Raw genomic sequence first — 25863 nt, forward strand, 5'->3', positions numbered from 1 at the left:
ATGTATTTTAGAAATATAGACCAGCCTGTTAATTTTCACAATTAAATTTTAATTTTTATATATTTGCTTAATTTTATATATTTGCTTCTATGCAGATTTGCTTAGAAATCTGAACACCAGAGCAGATCTAAATTAAAAAAACCAGGGTGGCTCAGTTGGTTAAGCGTCCGACTTCAGCTCAGATCACGATCTCGCGGTCCATGAGTTCAAGCCCCGCATCAGGCTCTGTGCTGACCGCTCAGAGCCTGGAGCCTGTTTCGGATTCTGTCTCCCTCTCTCTCTGACCCTCCCCCATTCATGCTCTGTCTCTCTCTGTCTCAAAAATAAATAAATGTTAAAAAAAAAATTTTTTTTTTAATTAAAAAAACCAAAGCAAAAAAAAAAAAAAAAAGATAGAGACGAGAAAGAAGATAACTACAGAAATCTAAAGAGACACCAACTCTGAAAAAGTCTGAGGAAGAGAAGGAGAAGATAGCCAAAGCAATACCAAGAGGTGATAGATGTTTTAAGAGGTATTTGAATTACCTGTCTGACCCTGGACGATCGTCTTTCTCCTTTCCTTGGTTTATCATCATCAGATTCACCTTTTTCTTCAGAAATAGAGGAGCTTTTTCCTATCAAACGAAAGAAAATCAAGTCAGACTCATGGCGTAAACACTCGTTCAAGGCTGCTTTCTAAAATTCAATCAATCATAGCATATGAGTGGGGCACCTGGGGGCTCAGTTGGTTGAACATACAACTTCGGCTCAGGTCATGATCTCACGGTTCATGAGCGTCAGGGTCTGTGCTGACAGCTCAGAGCCGGGAGCCTGCTTCACATTCTGTGTCTCTCCCACTTCTCTCTGGCCCTCCCCTGCTCACACTCTCTCAAAAATAAACAAACATTAAAAAAAAAATTTTTTTAAATCATAGTATATGAGCTAGCCAATATATATATGTATCAATTTCTTTGACTTCTAAGCAGAAGACCATATCAAGTTCTAAGAGTCAAGGTCTTATTGGTAATTCCTGCTATGCATGTCTGGAATATTTTCAGTATCTCAAAGCCAATTCACAGATTACAAATAACTCAAATAAATACATGTAAAATAACTACTAGGGGCTTCAAACTGTTTAGCAGGGATGTACAAATACAAAGTATACTTATTTCTATAAAATGTTTTGTCACCATTTTTCTGGATTGCCTGACAAACCAGTTTGTGAAACAACAATCTCATGAAATAAGTACTTAAATGAATTGTTTTCAGGCCCTAAGTTGCTAGAAATTACTTCAAGCCCTGCACAGGGCTTTAGAAATGGGCTATAAAGAGCTCAAGGTAAGATTTCTTTTTGGAAGGAAAAATAAGTTCAAGAAAGCTTGAAAACCACTAGTCTAGGTCATTTCAAAAGAACTCCATGTAAAGCTGGAAAAAAGATGGATTGAAAGATTTCTAAGTTTCCTACCAGGATTAAAATATTACACAGAATACAATGCAAATATCAATGAGAACCACCTTAGAAAGCAGCCTAAACATTATTCCAGATACTTAGCTAGATTGGGCTCAATTTTAATATAGTACAAAACTTAAATGATCCATAAAACCATATCCTACACTAAAAGTATTTAAATTGGTGCAAATAAAGCAGACGGTGTGAGGTCTAATTCAGTCTTCTTATTTCTATATCCCAACAATTTGGGGCACCTGGCTGACTCAGTTGGTAGAAAATGTGACTCTTGATCTCAGGGTCATGAGTTCAAACCCCGCATTAGATGCGGAGCTACTTAAAAAAAATAAAATAAATATATACCAAAGAACTAAAATGAACTAGTCTTTGCTTCTGTAATTATAAGAAGAAACAGGGGCACCTGGGTGGTTCCTCTGGTTACACATCCAACCTGCTCAAGTCATGATCTCATAGTTTGTGAGTTCGAGCCCCTAATTGGACTCTCTGCTGTCAGTACAGAGCCCACTTCTGATCCTGTCACCCTTTCTTTCTGCCCCTTCCCTGCTTGCACTTTCAGGCTCTTTCAAAAATAAACATTAAAAAAAATAAACATAAAATGAACTAGAAGACTGCACATATTTTGTAAAACTTTACTCCATCATCACTTGACTAATAAGATCTCTGAATATATACCATTTTACATCTGGGTTAGTGAATAAACACCTGCATTATGGGTATGTGCTTAGGATATATAATGACAGGCCAGACTCTCTAGCAAACATTTGAAGGATAATCTGTAGGAAATTAATAAATAATGTGATTATAATAATCAATAAGGATTTAGTAATTAAGTGGCCTGAAATAGGTTAAATTACAATTTGAATAAACCAAAAGAAGATTGTTTTCCATTAATTTCAGATAAAGCTCCTTTACAAAAGTTTAAAAGAAAGAAGTTATTTTTGTAGTTTAACCAAAAAAAAAAAAAAAAAAAAAAAAAAAAAAAAGGCAGAGGCTGGGGGCAGGAGGGCTGAACAGGCAGAGCACAGAGAACTTTTACAACAGTGAAAATACTCCGTGTGATACTGGAGTGATGGGTACATATTATACATCAATCCAAACCCACAAAATGTACAACTTAAGAGTGAACTCTAAGGTAAACTATGGATCTTGGGTGATTATGACTTGTCAATGTGGGTTCATCAATTTTAAGAAATGTACCACAATGATGGGGGATGTGGATAACAGGAGAGACTATGCATGGGTGGGAACAGAAGGCATACAGGAAATCTCTATACCATCCTCTTAATTTTGCCCTGAACCTAAAATTGCTCTAAAAAAAAAAAATGTCTTGGGGCATCTGGGTAGCTTAGTTAAAGCATCCGAATCTTGATCTCAGCTCAGGTCTTGATCTCAGGGTTGTGGGTTCAAACTCCACGTTGGGCTCCAACCCCACGTTGGGTTCCATGCACAGCATGAAGCCTACTTAAAAAATAAAAAATAATTCAAAAATAATGTCTTAGGAGGCACCTGGCTTGCTCAGTTGGTAAAGCATGCAACTCTTAATCTTAGGGTTTTGAGTTTGAGCCCCTTGTTCAGTGTAGAGATTATTTAAAAATAAAAATCTCAGGGGCACTTGGGTGGCTCTGTCAGTTAAGTGTCTGACTCTTGATTTCAGCTCAGGTCATGATCTCACAGTTCTTGAGATCAAGCCCCATGCTGGACTCTACACTGACAGCAAGAAGCCTGCTTGGGATTCCCTCTCTCCTTCTTTCTCTCTCTGTCCCTCCCCCACTCTCTCACTCTCTCAGAATAAATAAGTAAGCTTAAAAAAAATCATGCAGGGGCACCTGGGTGGCTCAGTTGGTTAAGTGTCTGACTTTGGCTCAGGTCATGAGCTCCTGCCCATGCTCTCTCTCAAAGGTGAATAAACACTTAAAAAAAAAATCATCCAGATGCTCAAAAAAAAGAAAAAAAAAAAAAAAGTTAACCAGGTCAGAGGTAACGTGAAGATTTGAATTTTGTAGGCATTTTAAGCTTATACACAGACAAAGAAAAGATGGGGAAAATTATACATCAAAATATCAGCTGAGGTTTTTTTAGTGTATAGGACTATGGATGATTTAAAAATTTGTTTTCTTGGGGCGCCTGGGTGACTCAGTCGGTTAAGCATCCGACTTCGGCTCGGGTCTTGATCTCACGGTTTGTGGGTTCAAGCCCTGTGTTGGGCTCAGTGCTGACAGCTCAGAGGCTGGAGCCTGCTTCAGATTCTGTGTCTTCCTCTCTCTCTGCCCCTCCCTTGCTCATGCTCTCTCTCCTTCTCTCTCCCAAAAATAAAATAAAAACATAAAAAAAGTTAAAAACTTGTTTTCTCTAGTTTTCCCAAATTTTCTTTAATAAATACATACTTTTGTAATAAAACAATAAGTATTATTTAACTTTTTTTTTAGATGTTTATTTATTTTTGAGAGAGAGAGTCACAGTGCGAGCAGGAGAGGGACAGAAAGAGAGGGAGACACAGAATCTGAAGTAGGATCCAGGCTCTGAGCTGTTAGCACAGAGCCCGATGGAGGGCTCGAACTCATGAACCATGAAATCATGACCTGAGCCGAAGCTGGACGCTTAATCGGCTGAGCCACCCAGGTGCCCTGACAATAAATATTATTAAAAGGATAAAATCCTATCCTCTGGAAGAAAAAAAATACTCCTCAAATCCTATAAATAGCTAAAATTCATAGGCCTAGCCATCCCAAGTACTCGTTTTTATCACGGCAAGTTCTGAGAAACATTCTCTGTTTTCTTTTCAATTCATAAACAGAAATTATATGCACATATTTACAGCCATACTAAAATGCTTTGTGGTGAAAAACAGGCTTTCAGTAAACACACATATGCTCTGAATAAACAAATGTGATTTTAAGGGGTGGGAAAAAGACATGTTTTATAAAGCTGGCCAGATTAATGTGTTATACAGGTCAAAGAGTTCTAGAGTTGTGATTTTAAAATTTATGTACAAGCAAAGAGCATTTTTCTCTACCTATTGAAAGTTGAGTGCTATTTATAACTTGGATCATAATGTTGTCCAGATGCTGTAAAACTACAGTGATAGGATTCCAAATGTTAACCCTCTGGAAGCACTTGATTCATCAAAGAGACGTGGGCCATTCAGAAAGTTTTGGTCATGAGTGTTTAGCAAAAAAAAGTGACAACTTGGAGGGGACCCTCAGACATAAAATAGGAACTCAATAAGCAATACAAAATATAAAGAAAAAAATAAATAAAGAAATCAGGAATCACTTTCTAGCTCTTAGTAAGGAGCTGATCTGATGCAGACAAGCTTCTGGGAAAGGTGACATCTTCTATGATGGGCACAAGATGTCTTAACGTAAGTGTCTTAAGCCAGATGTTAACAGTATGTGTAGAAACTGAGTACCTTTAGCAAAGGATGGAGCCAGTGTATTTTAGGAGTTGAAAAGCAAGTCAGAGTAAATATAAGATTTCTAAGATTCCAAAGCCAGAAGCCTTCAGGAGAAAGTGTAAGGTGGCTGCTAGACAGTGGAGAAGTGAAGAATGTTTAAGGTCCACATAGGAAAGCAGTATCTTCATTCTAGAAGATAAATCCATGGGCAGGACTGGCAGGACCCAAGTAAGGTAGTTAGAGATCACATCAAAGCCTGTGTACAAAGGGTATCCTTGGGTATGAATGAGAAGCAGGAATTAAGAGAAGAGAACTGGCAATGATGCCAAACCTAAATCTGACTCATGGCAGCTGAGTAAGTAACTTAACTAGCGTTTCTCTAGAATCTCAGCTTTCACATTTAATACAAGAAAAAGGAATGAGGACTGTATGCCCTATAAGCAAAAGGCTAGTTAAGATTTCCTAGAGCTATACCTTTGTTAAAGAACCTGTTTCCTGATATCCACTTTTAAATGTTTTTGTATTTTCCTAGATTGGACTCTTTTTGAAATAACTAATGGCGGCAATAAGAATTTCTGTATACCCAATCATGACCTAGAGGTGAGTCCAGACAACTTCTGACTATGGACTCCCCATACCTTAGAAAAATCTGAAGAAAGTGGTAGAAAGAGAAGTCAAGAAGGAAAGGGTTTTGTGTATAACACATAAACAGGAGATTGCTGGAATATAAGCCAAAGATCCTCATCAAATACAATATTGAAAAATTATTCTTTCAGTTAGTCATTCACAAATTGAGTTGATTAACAAAACTACCAGGGGACTTTTAAAAACATGTAGAATCCCAGACTCCCATTCCCTGAGACTCTTGGGGGTAAGGCCCAGGAAGCCACATTCTTAAAAATAGTAATACAAAAAAAAAAAAAAAATCAGATCATCAGGTGCCACTACCGATTAGCAAAATATGTCACTAGAAACCTAAAATCAAAATCTTAATTAAAGAGAGGATTCCCAAAACATCCAAATAAACTGGTATCTCAATAGTTTCCTGGCCTATGGCAGATTAACACAGCGAACCTTGAAAGAATCTAATTTTCTGGGTAAACTCTAGGCATTACCACTGCTCCAAATACACACTGCTAGAACTCCAAACTACCACTTCGTTGAGGATCTTGCCCAAATTTTGTACGACATCTATGAGATCCATATTCTAACCAAGATCAGAGGTAGGAAGTTTATGGTAGACAGTACAATGAAGAGCACAAATGGCAATTGTTAGCTGTGCTCTACAATTTACTTCAGTAATCTCTTCTAATTTATTTGCTTTTGAAACCTTATTTGTTTCAGGATCCATTTATTTTCATTTCAAATTACATTCAGAACTGAGACTCTTTTATTTAAAGAGAGTTCTTCATCAAATCATGCTCCTATTAAGAATTTTCAGTGGTTTCTCCTTACTTTAGAATAAAAAACCTCATATTCATTGAATTAACATTCAAAGACCTTTGCACTATTATCCCAATCTACCTTACAAGTTGTTTCTCTATTCTTTTTTTAATGTTTATTTCTGAGAGAGAGAAAGACAGAGCACAAACAGGGGAGGGACAGAGACAGAGAGGGAGACACAAAATCCAAAACAGGCTCCAGGCTCTGAGCTGTCAGCACAGAGCCCGACGCGGGGCTCGAACTCAGGACAGTGAGATCATGACCTGAGCCCAAGCTGGATGCTTAACCGACTGAGCCACCCAGCCCTTCTGACTATTTTTGAATATGTAAGACCACTTCACTCTGGCTGCACTAATTCATTACTTCTCCTTTAAAAATATCACATCCAGGGGCACCTGGTGGCTGTTGGTTGAGCATCCGACTTTGGCTCAGATCATGATCTCCTGGATCTCATGAGTCTGAGCCTCATATAGGTAAAAACAAACAAACAGGCAAACAAACAAACAAACAAAAAAACCCCAGAAAAACAATCCACAAGCCCTGCACCAGCCTTGCTACCATCAGCCCAGAACCTGCTTTGGATCCTCTGTCCCTCTCTCTCTGCCCCTCCACCTCGCCCCCCTCAAAGATAAATAAACATACAAAAATAAAAATATCACATTCATTATTTCTATGCATTTGTTCCTTCCTAAAAATACTCTCTTGTTTCCTCTGAGCCAATTCAAATCCTACTGATTTCTAGGGCTCAGTTCAAATCCTACACCTTCTCCATGAAGCTCTCTCTCATCACTGCAGTCCTCAGGGAACTTTTATTCTGTATTCTTATGGTCCATGTGTTTGTACTATTTATGTATCACTTTAAAGCACACCATCTTCTCTTAATGGCTGTATGTGCAATTTTCCTCTCCCAAAAAGACTTTATAATGTGTTAACGCCCCCTATACTCACAGCAGAAACTTAATAAATACTTTCGTGACTGACTTCTGAAAACACTGACAACTAATCTAGAAGAGTTTTCCCCCTCCCTTCTGGCTTTACAATCATGGGGAAAAGAGTATTAGGAGCAAAATGGATCAACTGAGACTCTGCTACTTTTGTACTTGAGAAGAAAAGAGATCTCTAAAATAACTTATTTTTCTCTTACCGTTAAATATCTGCTAAAAAAAAAAAATCTATGTTCAGAAAGGAATTCTATATTCATCAGAAGAGGTAGTAACTTCTACATGTCCTAAAAATATTAAATATGGAGTGATCACCTTCCCCATGACCACTAACATTGAAAATGATTCACAATCCTTTTAATTACAAATTGTTTTAATATATTTATTGTCCACGTCCTATATACATGTTCCCCTAAAAGTATACCGTCTTAGGTAGTTTAGAAAACAAAGGCTGTGTTTACAGGCATTTGCTTGAGATACTACGCGAAACTGGGTGCTTAATTTTTATGTGAAAAACTAATCTTGCCTGAACCCACCCTACACAGTGAGTTAGAGCTCCCTGTAATATGCTCACATGATATTCTGCACTGCCTCTGAGAGCACAGAGCACAACAGTAATAATTATGCAATAACCTGACTAATGTCCATCTCTTCACTAAACTATACATTTCATTAGGGCAGAGACTTGTCCTTGCTCTCCTATATTCCTGGTGCCCAGCATGTGTCTAGCATACAAAAGGCACTTAATGAAAATTTGTTGAATGAATTAATAAACTACAGCAGATGTCCATTTGGGGGGGGTGACTGGATGGGCAACACGTAACCCATACAACTGGTGAAAAGATGACAGAGTTGTGACTCCTGTAAATTCAGAAGTAGAGGAGGTTAAAGAGGTACAGATGCGAAGAAAAATCATACTGCCTTTAAAACACTCTGAGAGGTTGTCACAACACAGAGGTGAAAGCAGACTTCAAAAAGGACATAATTCCCATGACAAACAGATGTGAAGTATCAATGTCACAGAACTGCCCTGGGACTTTAACGGAGGCTTAGCATGAAAGGAGGCGTAACTACCTCCCCCCACCAACTACGCAGGATTGACAAAACAGCGCAGTGGGGAGGGAGATACGTACTGGGTGAATGTCTGCTGAGCTCCAGCTCTGGTCTCTCCAGGCTGCTCTGAAAGTCAGGAGGCAGCAGGGAAGCCACTCCCTCAGGATGGATCATCTCGTCCTCCGACTCAGCTGAAGCTTCTGCAAAGCACAGATTGGGTCGGGGCAGGGAGGGAGTGAAGGGCTCAGCATGTGGGAATATGTAGAGGAGCGAAGGAGATCAGGCAAAGTCACAGGACACAGAGTATATACTAAAGAGAGCACTGTACATAGAGAAAAAACTCCCTGGGATTAAGATCTACCTCATTTAAAGGGCAGCTTAATTTACTTATAATTCTTCCTATTGGCAGGAATCCTTTTCTAACAGTCAAATTAAGTGTCTTCTTCCCTGACAAAAAGTAAATAACAACTCACTTGGCTTAACTACCAAAGCAAGTAAGTAGCAGTTTCAGCTTGACTTACTCCTGAAATTGCCTACTTAAACAGGCCTATCTATTCAGTGACAGGAATAAGAATGAAGAACTCCTTGAAAGAAGTGACAGTCTGGGCTTACCTTCAAGTTCTGCAGCTTCTCGGGCTTCACGTTCCAGACGCTGCCTAAGTAGCTCCTGCTGCTTTTCCAGATACTGCTTTATAAAACTGTTCTGGCTCATTTCCTCGCCAATCTGTGTAGAAGACATGGAAAAAGAAAGTCGAGGAAAGCAAACCAGGAAAACACAAGGAAGAAAATTCCATGGAGCAAAAGTCTACTCCTTATATTTGAACCCAAGAAAGATAATCAAAATGTTGGAAGGCCCTTTTCTAATTATGGTGAGGACCAAAATAAATAACCCTATGATTCAGAAAAGATGGCAAAAAGAGGAACTGCACATAATTTCTTATCTTGAATATTTAGTCCCAACGAAAGAGTGATGCCCAAATTAAAATAAAAATTCCTGCAAAATTATGTTTTAATCCAAATTTTAATCTAAAATGTTATTTAAAGTTAATCTAAATTTTCTTTTTAGTAATATCAAGAACTGAAAGGAAAAAATACAAGTTCCTACTAGGTCATTTTGTTGTTGATAAAAAAAGGTAAATCTCCACCTATCCAGGGATCATTTTGTTAAACAACTCCAAAATTTACATACGGCACTTAAACTATGTAAGAGATTAAGAAAAGGGATGTCTATTCATCATTTAAACAGAGTTTTAACTTCCTTTTTCTTTGGGTGGGAAAAAATCCTTGGTAACAACATTAAAATCCAGGAGCTTAATCCCTTTTCCCATTTTTTCCTGTAACACAGAGTCCCACATCACTCTTCTGTCACAAGTCCTTCCCAGAACCTTCTTGCTTAGCAAGTCCTACTAGAATGCCAAAAAAAGGGAAAAAATCTGAATATTGTTTGTTTTTAGTCATCTTTCCTAAGCATGGTAAATGTTTATTTTCACTTAAAGTAGAGATGCATCTCTTGGTACTCAATGGACATTGATAAAGTGTGGGTTGCATTTATTAGAGAACGTACAGATTTACTGCAAAAATCCTATGTTAATAAAGCAAAGCTTCAAAGACTAAAATGCAATGAATAAATGGAATATAATCATAAACTGATTAACTCATATAGTTTCTTACACTTATACTTAACTAAACTTCCATAAACAGACTAGATTATGACATAGCTTAATGAAGTGGTAACAAGGGACTAGGAAGGCTCTCTTGTTTTTCCATAGTATCTTGGGACTTCACCTAGTACTGGAGCTGCACAACATTGCACTAACAAAGACCTAGATTTTTCCTTTAAGTACATAACATACTATAATGAGGGGATTTTAAAAGCTGAAAAGAGTCTTATGAAATTGCAGTCTAAGAATTTTATTTTTTTAAACCGTGGAATTGTTTCTTCTAAAAAAATCTTACACTGAAACTCAATATATAAGACAGATAAAAGAAGATCAAATTTAGTTAGGTGGGGAATATGAGCACCTGCCCACTTGGGAAGAAGGTTATCTTCCCCAGAAATCCCCCAAAAGCAGGTCTACAAAACTAAAGTAGAGCAGTTATAAAACTACGGATATAGTCCAACCTTTTCTAATATTATACATAGAAATTGTGGAATCCAAGGCATCCAAAGGTTAAGTTTCTTGCCCTAAGTAACAGAGTAATTAATGATATTTACAAGTAAGTGCACAGTTAGCATTAACACTAGTAATGGTGGATATTTCCAAAGGATTGAATTCTTGGAAAATCTATGTCAACACAAGAATTCTTCTTGATCAGCAAGTATCATCCTACACTGCCCTATTGATTGTCTACTTCATGTCTTCATTCAAAGACATCAACTACTTTTTCCAAATCAATGGCAAATGAATGGCTCCAGATTCTTGTACTACACTTCATCAATTGGAACCACATCTTTTTGCACACATCATTGCAAGTATCAGAAATTAACTAATAGCTCTTCTAATTCTGTTTCTGAATTTTTTTATTAGAATTCATCTGATCTGGTATGAGGACTTTTCCAACTCAGGGAATTCAGAAAAATACTGGTGAGGAATTAACCATCAAATATACATCATTATGTCCTTCCATATGTCTGTGCATCCAAAGAGCCCACCCTATCTAATAAATCTTTTTTCTTACCTGGGAATTTGGCTGGAATGCAGCATGGGGTGTTGAGTGTTTCTGCAAATTTTCTAGCATTAGAGCCTGGTATAGAGAATGGCAAAAGTCAGAAACTTGGGGGAAAAAACCCACCACTCCCCAATCTCTTCATTGAATGCAATGACTAACCATACACACTTAAACTGTACTCCTTTTCCAGGAACCTAAAAGCCCTTTACTAATACTGTTCTTACTCATCTTCAGAAGACCCTTAAAAGTAGCCATGGTTACTGCTCCCAAATGTACAAATGTAAAATGCAGGCACATGAAGAAAATGAGCGACCTGGCTATGTAATAAAATCAGTGACAGTGACAGAACCAGTACTACAATCTCTATTATCTTCTGCACTTCTGACTAATGTCCCTTCTAAATCTGGCCATGCAGGTAAAATGACTTCAAATGCTCAAGTCAGCTTCAAATACAGGAAACCAACATGGGGCTGCTGGTTTTGGCTTGACTGAATTACTTGGTCAGTTACCCAGGGCTAGATCTACTTGAGTGAATTTGTATTGTTTCCAACAGAGTGGCACCTAGATTTATCAAGTCTATAAAAATTTCAAAAAGGAGGCTATAGAACAAAATGACCACAGACTCTAAACTGTGGCTGACCCAATCCACACACACGAAACCGTCAGCTCTGTACAGGCAGGCAACGGTCTGTCAATTTAACCCTTGAGCCAACTCAGCCCTAATGGGGACTAAACACCATGCATCCTAATTAACCCCAATTAAAACCATGACATCCTCACATTGCCTCCGTTTACACCAAATCTATACACACAAATCCATCCACCTCATGACGATCCCACCCTAAACTACTCAAATCGATTCAAAATCCCCAACATATAACAACCTGCCCCACCTCTCTCACCAATATTCACCAAACTCTTATCCACCCAAATTGCTTCTGGATAAATCATACACCCCTCTACAACCGAGTCCCTTCAAGCCAAGGTCTCTCTTCATCTCACCTCCTAATCTAATCAGGTAGGCGTTTTACCCTATCCCAATCCTATTCCTCCGGATACCGACACCAGCCCCATTAACCCCTCCGCCCAACTATACCCCTAACTCTGACCCAGCCCAATTCGCCCCCCTCAGGCCAGCAACGCCGGTGGTAGTGGTGGGATTTAACTCCTTCTGCAGCGCATGCGCCGAAACCACAGACACAAACAAGGAGGGGGTGGGGGAAGGAGGAAGGAGCTTAAGACACTCCGGGAGAGTAGCGCGCACCCTCCCATTTTGGGCTCGCGCCGCTGCCGTTAAGGCGGGAACCGGCGCTGTCTCTATTCCAGCGCGAGCCTCACCAACCACCGTGCGCGCGGTTCCGGAGGCTCGCGCTGGCGGCCTGAGCGAGCTCGCGCGGAGCCCGGACACTGCGCCTGCGCCGCGGCAGAGACTCGTCTCTACCGGGTCCGCTCCCCTCCGACACCCCGGCAACGCCGTCTTCTCACCCCTTTGAGCCGCTTGACCAGGGCACTCTTCTGCCCGCTCTTGGCTAGGCCTCGCTGCTCCAGTGCGGCCTTCAGGTCGGTCACCCGCAGCGCCTGAAGAGGCTTCCCGTCCAGAGTCACCTCCTCCAGCTCCGCCATCTTGCGTGAGGTACTCGGGTCCGTCCCGACGGCTTCGGGCATCTTCGGTAATTTCCGCCAACGCCCTTCGAACGTACCGAGCTGACCCCGCCCACTGCCATAGTCAACCCCTCGATTACCACTCAGAACTCCTCGGGTTCCTCCGGAATTGCTCGGGTATTTCCGTCTCAACATCGGCACCAATCAGTTCTTCCCATCCTCCCAGCCTCGCCCCCTTCCTCACGCGGCCTTCAGAACTCGGTTATCTTCGTCTTACCGAGGCTTTGAATCGAATGTACTCGGAAGCCCTCGACTCTGGCCTAACCAAAATCGGAGTTAGTCGGCCATCTCCGAACCTAAGACTGAGGCGCTGAGGCGCTTGGGTTTTTGGGGCTGCTCCGGGACCGGAAGTGCGTGGGCTGCCGGGCTGGCCCTTCGTATGGTTTTCAGGAAACATGGAAGCGGCGGCGACAGTTGGGGTTTAAGCACTTTGTGACGGTCTCCAGGTGCCCTGTGAGAGGAAAGGGGAGGTAAGCGGGGTAGAAGTCCCTCCCTGGGCCGGGTCAGACTCGGTGTTTGCGGGTTACCCTAGTTGGGCACACTTCCCGCTCTCCTACCGGTACAGCTGCCGCCTCCCGATATCTGAATCCCCGCCACTCCCATCTAAGGCTACGTTGCTCTTTGGGATCTTAGAATGCCAGGCTCCGTGGCCTCCAAAGTGGGCAAGTGGCGGCACCGTGTCTTTGGGCCCAGACTGTGAACTAATTCAAAATTATTGAACTTGAGTTTGCTGTGGAGGCCATGTCGCAAGACTAGGCAAAAGTTTCTCCTTTCCCCGAGTAAGAATAAAGTTCCTTTAGGAGAGATTGCTTCTTGGAGGAGCTCTGTGAAAAAGGCAACCTCCCTGTACTGTTTGGGTACTGAACTGATGTTAATTGCTTACGGATTCTTCTCTTTGTCACTACAAATACTCCAACCTGCAGCAGAAGAAACACAAACAGTAAAATGGGTCATAGACAAGTAGTTTAAAGTTTTCATTGTTAGACATTCAAACTGTGGAACTCAAACTATTCAAGTCGACTGACCTTCCATTTGCATTACTGATGCAAATCAATGACAGGGCATCAATAGGTATTATATATTAAACCTTAAGGAAAATGTTCAAAGACATAAATTGTCATCCATCTCCCTCAGTATGATACTTGTTACACTCCTAAGTCATCAAACCAACTAGACTTTTTTCAGTCTTGAATAAACACGTGGCTTCTTCTATTTTTTCCTTTCTGTGTTCTCTTATTTTGGGTGAGGCACGCTCACTTACTTTGCTCTTTAATTTTTCCTGGTGCTTTAACAGGAAATATAAGGAAGTAATGGATGTTATGAAGCTCTTGGCATATCTCAGAGGCAATGTGCACATTACAAAGAAGACTTATCATATATGATTTTCACCATTGATAGCTCTGGAATTATTAGCAGCTAGGCCCTCACCAGCTGCATGTACTAGATTAAAAAAATATGTACCTTTTTTCATTTTAAGGAAGATGAGGTGGACCAACATTATCATTTTTCTTTACTCAACCTGGAACATAGAAGTAGGCCAGAGAGAGTGAACAAGAAATGTGTTGGTTATTTTTAGATTCTTTATAAGAATAATGGAGAGAAGCAGTGGTTGGGGAGGCTAATGGGTTTGAAAGGGAGGGAGGTTGGCAAATATGAAGTTATTTTGGGGTGACTTCTCTAAGGTAGTTGGAGAATAACCTATGTGAAGTACCCTGTTGTTTTCTTGTAAATTGAATTGGTGAAAAATAACTTTATCCGTAGATGGTGATTTTCGGTAAGATTCTTTGTTGGAAAGTTGTATTTTGGTTGCCCTATCTAGAGAGTATATAACAGTGCTTTTATGTTTCAGGATGCCACTGGAATCATCTTCCTCTTCGATGCCACTATCCTTCCCTACTCCCTTACCCTCAGTGCCAGACAGTATTACTAACTCTTCCCCACCCCCAATGTCTTACATCACTTCCCAGGAGATGAAGTGTATTCTTCACTGGTTTGCCAGTTGGTCAGGTCCCCAGCGTGAGCGTTTCCTACAGGACCTGGTAGCTAAGGCAGTGCCGGGAAAATTACAGCCACTGCTGGAAGGTCTGGAGCAGCTTAGTGTGTCTGGAGCAAACCGACCGCCTTGTATCTTTGAGTGTCAACTACGTCTTTGGGATCAGTGGTTTCGAGGTTGGGCTGAGCAGGAGCGCAACGAATTTGTCAGGCAGCTGGAGGTCAGTGAGCCAGACTTCGTGGCAAAGTTTTACCAAGCAGTGGCTGCTACAGCTGGTAAAGATTGATGGACTTTAAAATCAAAGAAGATAATCGTATCTGATGGAGCTGCAACTTTACAGTGAGAACTTCAAATATGTCACTTAACAGTCTAGGGATGCTATCCTGATCAACTGACTGAACTTGTTGACCAGGACAGGCTTGGTTATTTCAACTTTAATAGCCTATCAACTGGACTCCCAGCAGAAATGTTTTCCATCTAAGTAAATTCAGATCAGTCAGCCTCCTAGCTTGCTCCTTTCTACATGTCAAACCCTCAAGAATTCAATGGCTTCTTTTGTGAGTATAACCAAAGGGAACCTACATATTATAACTCAAGCCTATTGCTGGCCCATGAGGCTATAAAGTAGAGCCTTCCTGCTCCAGAAACAGGAGAGAAGGACGATAAAAGGTCACGTTTTTATAGTTTAACTGGATTCAGATGGCTGATTTCACCACTCTTACCAGATTCTGGCATAATTGTGTGACATCCCAACTATTAGCTTTCCTAGTGATGATTTTGTAAAAGTATGTAAAAATCAGGAGAGGGAGATAATTGTTACTCCTTCCATGCTGATGTTGGTTTGAATCCAAATAGCAATGGCTTTTTCTAAAGCATATTGTGATATCCTTGGAGCTGGTAACAAATACCTGTTCTGTAAGTTTGCTCTCCAATATGAAAACAAGTGACACTCTTTATAGGTTGAAGTGTTTATTTTTTGTATCAAAATAAAGAATCTTCAGAACCATAAGTCTCTGGAATTTTTTCATTACAAGGCTAGAATAGAGTTGGTATCTAGAGAAAGAGGCATTCTGGGAAAAGTATAGACTTTCCATCCAGTTGTCTTCCAAGAAATAATCTGCCCTATCTATCCTGTCATGTCACACCTCTCTTACTCCTTCAACTGGGCCCCTTGTTTCTTGGAGCTCTGGTGAATGGTGAGGGGCAGCTGGTGCCACCTGGAGAATAGCTCTTCTCTGATAGGCCATGGTTCCCAGTGCACCCACCAGGATAAGCAGTGTTAGGCAGAGTCCCATGGACAGCCCTAGATGAGTCATGGAGGAATTCTGGTCCAAGGTAACCAGTGACCTAGGAACATAGAGGTAATATTTGGCTTGAAATAATGCTTAGGCTTAGGAGGTGAAGGGCTTCACTTTTATCATAATATACAGAGCTCATGAAACTCTGCTTCATCCAATCAAGCTACACAGGAAATCAGGAATATAGATCCTGAAAGTAGGAAAAAGACCAAGATCCAAGTCTCCTAGCAACTTAAATTGTTGGAAGGAGACCTAACCTGGCAGTGAGGTGTTGGCAGTTAGACTATGGTGTTTAGGTAACTAGACATAGTAGCCTGTTAGTACTTTAGGGAGGAAGAGGACTAGGATCCCTATGTCCTACAGATGGGGAACTCCATCATTGTGGAGGGAAAGGTGTCGCATAGTGCTAGGTCTGAGGTGATCCCACTCGTTTTCCAAAATAAGCCTAAGACACACATGAGTGCTTACTGCAATTTCAAACATCTGGACTCCAGGAATTTGAAAGAAAGCTACTTGGAATATTGTCTTACTTGATGTGTTCTGTGGTAAAGCTGGCTCCTCCATAATATACTTCCAGGGGCTTCTTGTGGAGACTCAGGGTCAGGGCCCTGTGCAGCATACCAACTGAAGGCCCGTGGCAGCCAGAGGACTTCCACATGTACACAGTGAACACCAGTCCAGTGGTAGTGGAGGGGCTGTGGAAATAGCACCTACAGGGACATTTGGATCTCTTAAGGGAGATAGAGTCCCTGGAAGAGTATATCTCCTGAAACAGGTGCAGGCTTAGGAATGGCACAAAGTTTTCAGAGGAGAGTGGTGAAGTAACCAACTTAGGCAGTCTCCCTGGCCCACTGTGTACATCCTCAGTCTGAACTGTCCCTTTACCTGCCAGTGTGGCCTCTGCTCACCAGAGCCTGTAGTACTGCTTCAGTCAGCTCTTCTAGCATTTCTTTCCCCACAGAGTGGCCTGGGGGCCCAGCTAATTGTAAAGACAGATGGAATAACAGGTCTTGGGTGGCAAGACTCACAGGTGGGGAAGTAACAGCACTGGTACCTTCATTTGTTTGACACAGCCGACCCCGGGGACAGAAGAGAAGACCATAGTACCCAGGTATCTGTAAGGAAATACATAGCAGGGTATAGTTATGACCTCAATTGTTTGCTCAAGCCTTTCTAAGGAAATTGTACAATCTAGATCAGAGTCACAGACTCGGTGGGTACTTAGAGAAAAATGAATGAACATCTAAATGTACTAACTACCATACAAGCATTGTCAAACTTCCTTTTGCCAAGGGGCTCTGTAGCTTTTCACTTATGATACCCACCTGAATAGCCTTTCCAGGAAGGCATGAGGCCCAGGGTGACCCCTCTACCTGCACGTTGTATGCTCCCCTTTCTGTGCATTGATGTAAGTAGCAGCGGCCAGTGAGCTCTGCTTCCTTCAGGTGTGGGATCTGAGAGGGACGCCTGGTCTCGTCCCCACGGAGCAGTTGTGAAGTGAGGTTGGCAAGGAAGCAACGACTCTGGGAATGGTAAATTTCCCCGTGGGGGTTGTCTGCCCCAGGTGGGAATCCATTTTCCTTCTTCCAGCATTCACTCTGAAAGGTGGGACAGGAGGCAGAATAGTGTTTGCCTAGATGCCTTAGACGTTGACTCCTCTCCGGGCCCACTCACTTCCATTCTCTCTTCTCCAGTCGTCTCACCCCATTGGCCAGGGGCTTGTACATGCGGCAGCCTTCCAGCGTGGGGTCTGAGGAACAGCTCCCCTTGTCCAGGTGCAGGTAGTGGCAGCCCAGTCCGCTGTGTGGAAGGGATGGCAGCTGACACCAGGGTCCCCGACAGCCATACAGCCCCTCAACCACTCAGCACACACACCTGCCAGTACAGAAGAAGTCTGAGGAGCCAGCCCCACATGTGGTCACCAGGCCAAATTCCAGGCCAGATCCTGCTTGAGAGGTGGGAAGAGAAAGAGCCCTCAGAACAAGTGAAGCCCCCAACACCCCTCAGCGCTGGCTGTGCTTATGCTTCAGCTACACATCTGCAGCAGATAACCCCTTCCAACCTCTCTCACTGCCCCCAAGCTAACTCAGGTGGTGAGGGCCCCTATGCGATTCTCCTCTGTTCTCACCCCGGCCCCACAACAGCTCCTCTGCAGCACTGTGGTTGACTTGGTACCAGCCTGAATCTTTGAAGGCAGCAAGAGTGACGGGATCAAGTCGAGTGCGCCGGGCACCATCGAAGGTAGCGGTCATTACAGAACCCTGCAGCAGTCGGGCCTCCCAGTGTGAAGACAAAGTGCCCTAGGGAGGAGGTAGCCCGTTGCCACCTAATGACCCCCTCTTCCTTCCAGCACCCCGAGGTGTTCTCAGTCTCACCTCTTCTTCCAAGGGAACACCCAGTGAAGCCCCTAGCACTCCCAAGTGTTTGGCCAGGCTGTGGCTAACAGCTGGGGTAGTGAGAAGCAGCTGTCCCCACTCATCACGCCTTGTGACTTGTGGCCTTGTAGAACAGTTCTCTGGAACTGAGCACAGAAAGTGAAGGAGGCAATATGAGAGGAAAACTCAGAAAGGGTGGAGCAGAAATGGAGGGAAGGAGTTGGTGGGATGGTAGTGATCCCCTCTCTTTGACATTGTGGGAAGGCTGACTCTCACTCCTCTCATTTACCACCGGGTCCTGAGGGGCAATCCCGCCACTTCTTGAAGAGCTGTCCAGAGAAACCCAGAGCATGGAGCAATTCATGTAGTGTGGCCTAAGGACAAATGACCGCACGGTGAGGGGGACTGGGTGTGGAGCAGATTGACCGGCCATTCCATAGCCCCTCTGCCCAATCAGCTCTTCTTAGAGTCTGAGGCACCTTCTCCTCCAACCTTAATAGATTCTTCCACTTCATGGGAAGCTGAGTGACCTGTCCCCTATCCCCAACCTGTTTGCATCTTCCTATTCATCATGCAGCAATCACCGTGATGATGTCACTATGGCTGAGGCTGGGGCTGGCAAGATGTTGGGCACAGTAGACAATGGTACCAGCAAGGGGCCTGTCTTCTGAGTCCAGCTGGCAGCAGGCAGCATAGGCTATGATAGAAGGCTGTGGATGGGCCAGGACAAGGTAGCGGTGGAAAGCAGGGATGTGGGAGAACACAGAAGAAATCTTTCTGAAAATAGACACCCACGGAACTCAGCAGGGATGGTCCCAAGGGATTACTTGAAGGGGTTTAGCTCCCACCCAAACTTCATCAACATGACCCAAGTTACCTCAAATGAGCACAACTTTTAATAAAAATTGCTTTTATGCTCCCTCCCCCTCCCCAGGATATTTAAGACTAGGAGAGACAGAACATGGAAAAGGACTTGATTTGGGCCTCACCTCTCCATGGCACTTGGAAGTGTGGGCAATCCGTACATACAGGAGAAAATCAGTGTTTTGGACCCCAGGCCCATCTGGCTGGACAAGTTGTGGGGGACCCTGCTCTGGCCACAGTGCATAACCACGGAGATGGGTGTCAGGGATCTGGCAGGGAGTAGAATGTAGCATCTAGTTTAGCAGATGAGGACAATAGGAAACTGGGTACTAGGAGTGAGGAGTGTGGACAGTCTCTGTCTTTAGTCTGCCTTAGTGTCATGCAGGCAGCTGGTCAGAATCGGGACTCCTGCCACCTTCCCTCCCCATCTCTGATTTTGTAAATTGCCAGGGTGAGAAGGGGCTCAGGAATCTGCATTTATTAGGAAGGACATTAAACAATTTTGGTGCTAATAATGGTCTTGGAGAAGTCTAGGCAGGCTAGAGATCTTCAGATCCCCCAATCTCACCTTTACTCCCAGGCAACTCTCTCCTTTGTACTCTGGGTTCAAGAGGCTGCACCTGCCAAGAATGAATACCTGTAGGTGAGCTGGAGACATTTCTGGGTACCGCCGAAGAGGCACCGTGTACATTCTCAATGACATGATCTCACCTGTGGTAGTTTGGGGTGTCTGGGTCTCCCCAGACAGCATGGCAGTACTGTGCAGGGTCTCGACTCAGAAGCAGGGGTCCTTGCACTGGAGGGACTTAAAAAGACAAGAAGTCGATTTCACCTCAACATCTTTAGAGTTCCTTTTCGCTGGTTGTCTTCCTCCATAGCCCTCTGACCCTCAGCCCTCCCTGACTACCTTTGGTTTCCCTACTTACCTGCGAGGACACCCTGGAGTCTCCTAGCGGCCTGTCTGGCAGCCACCAGGGCATGAAGTACTCCTCTCCTTCCGGCTCCCTCAGTATCCCAAGCTCCATCTGATACAGGATCTCTGATATAGCAGGTTCGGATTCTCAGGGGCTGAGGATCACGAGAGCCAGGGTGGGTGAAGGAAGCAGAGCGCAAGTCTGGGGCAAGTTGGGAGAGAGGGGGCCTGAGCAGGCTCACAGACTTCTGTGTCTCATCGTGTAGGCATCTGCTTGCAGCAATCCCCAGGAACAGCAGCAGCAACATCTCACAAGTGGTCCTCCCTAACGTGCCCTGGGTCCTGTCTTCTGCTCCTCTCTTCCTTGCCTCACTTACTTCTGGCTGCCCTCTCTTTACTGTCTCTCTCCATACCCTCTCCACCACTCTTGCTTATTTTTTTTTTTAAGATTCAAGTCTTGTTGACTAAATCTATAGTTACCCCCAGGAGGTCGGATGTGAAGCACAAGGATCAAAGCTGCGCCCCCCCACCCCCCATGCCAGAGTGGAGAGCTGGGGGGCGGGGCAGTGTTATTCCTAAAGCCTCAACTGATCTTTCCAAACAGGAGCCTGTGCCATCTGGGAACCCCTCCTAACCCTCTTTCATCTCTCATCCTAATTCCCCTGCCTTTCTGAGTGGACAACCTTGGAACCTTCCTAGAACTAAAAAGTTGGTGTTAAAATAAGGGTGTATGTGTGTGGGGGAGGGGCACTCTGTGCTTCACAGATGCCTACTTACCTCATTGGAGATGGGCAAACAAGGCTTCTGCATGGCACTACCCCCGGTATCAGAACTGGGTGGACTCTAACCAGACTGCAAGACTTTTAGGCGTCACCCCCATCTGTATAGGGCACTTAGTAGGTGCTCAACAAACACATGTTGGTTGACTGACACCTCCTAGGAGAGGCTGTTGTGTTAGCTCTGTGAGGCTTCACAGATAGGCATGCTGCGGGGGAAAGTCAACTCTTACAGTGGACATTAAGAGAAGATGTTCAAAGATGTTCTCACCCAGCTCTTGGAAGTCCCTCTGTTTTCTTTGCTCACACTGTGTTTTCACATCCTGTTCCCCCCCACCCCCTCCCGCTCTCCTTTCCTGCCTGCCTGGCTAATTCCTACCTCCCCTATAATTACTTCGGGAAGCTTTCCTTACTTAACACCTCCTGCCCAAATTCCACTCTCGCTCTGGGGAGGGGAGGAGGCCCACTTCACAGAAGGCCTCCCCTTCCCTCTCCTTCTATAATTGTTGGCTTAGCGGCACTCCCTCCGCATCCTGCACTCCTTCAAGGTAAGCCTGCTTCCTGGCTGGCTTTGTAGTCACAGCACTCGGCACAGTCCCGAGGGCCTAGTCATCCGTCTGTGTTGTGGATGAAGGAACAGAACCTAACCCCATTGTTTAACTTTTGAAGAAACAGGTCAGGGGTGAAATGACATAAAGCAACACTGCTAATTCCTGACAGGATGAGAGTTTCCAGAAGGGCCGCTGACTTCCTAGGGAGGCTGGATTTGATACTTTGACATGCCACAGCTGTGGCTGGAAAGGTGATTACAAGGGAGGCAGCCAAACGCTGGAGCCAAACCAACTCTGCCACTTTCTGCTTATGCAGCTTTGGCCCAGTGCCTCCGTGTTCCCATCTGCAAAAGGTGGGTGATTATACTTACCTGACAAGGCTGCTCTGAGGAGAAAGCAAAGATTTGTAAAGTGCTGAGAACAGTGTCCATGCTCATGGTAAATACGAAGTCACGTCAACAGTACATATTCCACAGACACTTCCAACTCAGTGGAGAGCTGTTCTGTTCTTATCAACATGTGTACAAATCTTTAGGGGACTCTTGTTCTTTTTCTAAGACAAACCCTATTCTGCACGGTATCAGACTCCCTCTTTTTCCTGGCAGGGCAGCCTATTTGGGGAAAACCCTTGTGGTGAGGCTTGGGGCAAGGGAGTCCAGGTCTGTGTGGCTTTCCGTTTTCCGGCCCCTCCGCAGCCGCTCCTGATGCTTTGCTGCCCCCTTATGGCCGCTCAGAGGAGGGGCACCCCCACCAGGGCCGGGGGGTCAGGCTAACTTCTTCACACGCGCATGCAGAACTTCGTACCTTCCAGCAGAAACAGCACAAGAAACACCTCATGTTTCTTCTGCTGGAATACCTCTGTCCTGCCTTTGCCTGGCAAATTCCTCCCCAGCCTCCTAGAGCCAGCTCAGAGGGTATCCGCCTGCTGAGTTTTTTCTTTACTCCCCCAGGCAGAGATGGTTTGCATAGCCCCTGTTCTCCAATAGCAGCTCTTGTGCATCTAGCACTTATTATATTCTCTTGACATTTATTTCTGTGCTTGTTCCCCTGCTAGACTGTGGGCAGGGGCTGAGTCTGATTTCGCCTGTGCCTCTTTGAAGAGGTGTGAAGTCGGCACAGAGGGATAATGGAGGTGGGAAGGTGGCTGGGAGGAAAGAGAGGAGGAAAGGAGAGAGGGTGAGAATAACAGTCATTGGAGCATTCCCTTTGTGCCCAGACATCTTCCAAGTACTTTAGACTCACACATTCCTTTTGGCAACCTTCCAGGGTACGTATTATTATAAATACCCCAATTTTACAACCGAGGCACGGCAAAATTAGGCAAAGTGAGTAGGTGGTGAGTGTGGGGTTTAACTCAAAATGCAATAGTGTTCTCAAGGGCATAGCATGATCATGATCGATTGGAGGGGCAGGATGAGAAAGAGGGGGCAAGGAGAATAGGTGGAGATTGGAGGGAAGCAGCATAAGAAGAGGCTGAGGCATGGGAGAGGGTGGGGCAGATCCCAGAGGGGAAGAGGTGAGAAGAGGTTGCAGAGGGAGGAAATTAGAGACTGGGAGGGACATGCTGAGGAGGAAGGGGAGGAAGGGAAGGCCAGCTAGGACGAGGGCGGGGTGTGGGAGAGGATGGGACTGAACAGAGGATGCCTTGGTGGTAGTGGTGCCTGTGTGGGTGCTCTGTCCAGCACACTGACCTCTCAGTTCCTTCACTCTCCCATCTCTAACATTCTCCATTCCACCCTCACAAGCCACTCCCGGGAGCCTTATCATCACCAGAAACTGCAGCACCTATGAAATAACTGAATCAAACATCGTGCTGTCTGATATGATCTCCTTTCCTTACGGTTTGTTTGCTCAAGTAGGCTTACTGCAGCTGTTCTAGGGGCTCATGGAAGGACCGCTGGCCCTTCCTGTCTTTTCATCTTCGGCCTTGGGTTCCATGCTCATTACTAAATCCCTCCTTCGAAAGTACCCCCCCCTTCACTGTCTATCCTGTCCATCCTGCCTCCCAACATTTGACTTCTTTACCCTGGCCCCCAGAAGCTAAGGACCACAGAGGGAAATCACCCAGGAGAACAGTCTGTTGTCACTCCATTGTCATCATTGACTTCAGTGGAGGCATGCTCTCCAGTCAGAAATCTCAGTCCTCCTTCCTCTCATCACCTGAGGTCTTACACCTTGAAGCCTGCTTCTCAGAGCCTCCTGCTTCATCACTGACACTCACCTCTTCTCATGGTGAAAACAGACAGAACTGGCCACAGCCTGCTACATCCTACCTGTGCCTGTATCTGTGTCTGCTGCTGTCCCGCTGTCTCTTCTTTCTCCTTAGAGGAGAGGAAATGTCCACCTCCCTTGGGAGGTGGTTCCTGCCTCTGATGCTCTGGATCCCATCAGAGGGAGGTTTGGTCTCAGCCCCTCTCTGACTTGGTCTCTCCCCCAGCCACTGTGAGTGACCAGGAAGGGCCTGCCTGGGGCCTTGGCATACATTTCTCCATCTGCTGGGAACCCCTGCTCTTTGCCAGACCAACTCCTCACCTTTTAGAGATATCTGCATGTTACTTCCTTGAAGAAGCCTTGCCTGACCTTCACCTTTAAGTCAGGTGCCCTTGTTAACATCCGTCCCAGTTGCCCCTTTACTTTTGCCACATAGCACTGCCCATTTAGAATTATCAATTTATTTGTGATGTTATGTCTGGCCCCCTCATGAATCTGTAAGCTCCATGAGGGCAGGGACTATTCTCTTTGTGTATCCTGTAGTTTCTAGAACAAGCAAAGTGCCCAGCCTGGAGTAGGTGTTATAAGTATTCTTTGAGCAAATGAATACATGAATGGGTGTGATGAGGAAACAGGAGGGATGTGAGGGGGAAGGAAGGATGGGGATGGGAGGTGAAGAGAGCAGATGGCCAGTGCAGGGAGAGGGTGGTAATGACAACATGCAGAGGTGAGGCTGGGGATGGAGGGGAAAGGTAGGGAGGGGAGGACCAGGCAGAAGGCATCTCTGTGCTGGTGCTGGGCCTGAGTGAGGCTTCCCAGGAGCTCTGTCTCTTGGCCATGCTGCCTGAGAAGTTTGAAGGCAGAGCCAGTGGGCGGGGCTAGACTTTATCTTAGGGCGCAGTCCTAACCTCAGATGGTGACAGAGCGGGAGCTAGCAGGGGTTTTGCAAACCGTCCCGATTGCAGCAGGCCAGCAGTCTCGCTCTGGAGGGCGGGTGGGGCCTGGGCTTATCTCCCAAGTACAGTCCTAACCTCAGATGGTGACAAAGCGGGAGCTAGCAGGCGTTTTGCAAACCGTCCCGATTGCAGCAGGGTTGGATGGCCTGGCCAGGGGCAACAGTGCTAGGCGTGGGGGGCAACAGAGGGTTGGACAGTTTGGGGCTTCGGGTTGAACTTTGGCTTTTGGGGTGTGGGGGATCCATTCTACCTATGGCTTGCCTTCACCTACCTTAGATCTCTGTTTCTAAAACCACAGGGGGAGGCTATGGCTCTGTAGGTGGGGCTCTCCCTGTTAGGAAACCTGGCTTTTCCCAAGTCCTAGGACCCTTCTGCTACTTCCAGAAGTCAGAATTGATGGCCAGTTGCAGCCATTTTCCCACAATGTCCCCAGCGGGGTTGCCTCAGGGAATTTCTCATGAGCCAAGGAAGTTTCGATGGGGCTGGGCCTGCTTATAGGAGCAGCTGACAAAGGCCAGTCAGGAGTCCTGCCCAAGTCTAACCATTCCCACTTAGGAACAGTGCAGGCTGAGAGGAGAGGTCTGCTTGCCAGGGGCCAGCGAGGGTGACAGGAAGTGACTGGCCTGTCAGAGAGGAGGTGCACAGGCCCTCAGCCAGCCCTGGCTATTGTTGCCTCAGCATCTCCTATACAGCCCCCTGCATCCCAGAGCCCCCTCCCTGGCTGACACAGGGTAGGGGTGGAGGTGAAGAGGCCCCTTTCCACCCCCACTACCCCAACCGGGATCTTGCAACACTGGGATGGGGGCCCTGGGGGCCCAGGCGTGTGGCAATCCATGGGGGGTGGGGTGGGGAGGTGTGCACTGAGCAGGGGAGCAGCTTTCACAAGCAGCCACTGCAGGACTGACCTTGGCTGCCTCACCTTGGGCAGCTTCCTCTCTCTTCCCGGTATCACCAAGTAGCCTTCCTTCACCTCAGCCGTTTCCCAGGGGCCTGAGGTCCTGTCTCTCAGCTCAGCACTCTCATCCCGGTCCCCAGTTCAGCTCATGAAGGAAAAGCAGGCCTGAGCCCACTGTGGAGGCTAAAGCAATGGGACGCATGTGTGTGCTGTTTGGACCTTGATTTGCTGGTTTCTTAAAGTCACCGCAGCCCAAGGATGAGCACTTCTTTCTGCCTCTTCTTTCCCTGAGGCAGCTCTGCTTTGGGGGGTGAGGGTGGGTTGGAGAAGGGGTTTGGGTGCTGGATGCTTGCTGTCTGTGACACCTCAGTTTCTTAGGGACTGTCCTGTCCCACAGAGGGAATGGGAAAGGGAGAGAGTC

The 25863-nt window shown here is 45.1% G+C and overlaps 3 protein-coding genes across 11 annotated transcripts in view; 1 reads left to right on the plus strand and 2 right to left on the minus strand.

Moving 5' to 3' along the window:
• Positions 1 to 12745, minus strand: part of ACIN1 (apoptotic chromatin condensation inducer 1) — a 33589-nt gene extending 20844 nt beyond the window's left edge. For 6 of the 9 annotated variants that reach the window (XM_042989390.1, XM_042989388.1, XM_042989386.1 and 3 more), the window contains exons 1-5: positions 12434 to 12745; positions 10958 to 11023; positions 8891 to 9002; positions 8359 to 8478; positions 526 to 614 (exon numbers count right to left, since the gene is read on the minus strand). In XM_042989390.1, coding sequence (XP_042845324.1) covers positions 526 to 614; positions 8359 to 8478; positions 8891 to 9002; positions 10958 to 11023; positions 12434 to 12745 — 699 coding nt within the window. Of the gene's footprint in view, positions 1 to 525; positions 615 to 8358; positions 8479 to 8890; positions 9003 to 10957; positions 11024 to 11950; positions 12038 to 12057; positions 12169 to 12433 lie in introns of those variants that run through there. The other 3 variants (XM_042989392.1, XM_042989391.1, XM_042989389.1) reach the window with 3 other exon arrangements.
• A 220-nt stretch (positions 12746 to 12965) lies between these two features.
• On the plus strand, positions 12966 to 15612 carry CB3H14orf119 (chromosome B3 C14orf119 homolog). Its single transcript, XM_007097969.3, has 2 exons — positions 12966 to 13080; positions 14460 to 15612. The coding sequence occupies exon 2, from the start codon at positions 14461 to 14463 to the stop codon at positions 14887 to 14889; it is 429 nt and encodes a 142-aa protein (XP_007098031.1). The 5' UTR covers positions 12966 to 13080; position 14460; the 3' UTR covers positions 14890 to 15612.
• A 1-nt stretch (position 15613) lies between these two features.
• LMLN2 (leishmanolysin like peptidase 2) lies at positions 15614 to 20451 on the minus strand. Its single transcript, XM_042989397.1, is given in 14 exon segments — positions 15614 to 15950; positions 16432 to 16611; positions 16787 to 17016; positions 17227 to 17499; positions 17605 to 17701; positions 17777 to 17846; positions 18030 to 18201; positions 18277 to 18422; positions 18566 to 18650; positions 18861 to 19153; positions 19223 to 19409; positions 19709 to 19760; positions 19852 to 19936; positions 20067 to 20451. Coding segments are annotated over 14 exon segments (2373 nt in total). The 5' UTR covers positions 20362 to 20451; the 3' UTR covers positions 15614 to 15742.
• Between the last annotated feature and the right edge of the window lie 5412 nt (positions 20452 to 25863).

The sequence above is a fragment of the Panthera tigris genome, chromosome B3 (assembly GCF_018350195.1).
Source record: "Panthera tigris isolate Pti1 chromosome B3, P.tigris_Pti1_mat1.1, whole genome shotgun sequence".
Taxonomy (NCBI): domain Eukaryota; kingdom Metazoa; phylum Chordata; class Mammalia; order Carnivora; family Felidae; genus Panthera; species Panthera tigris.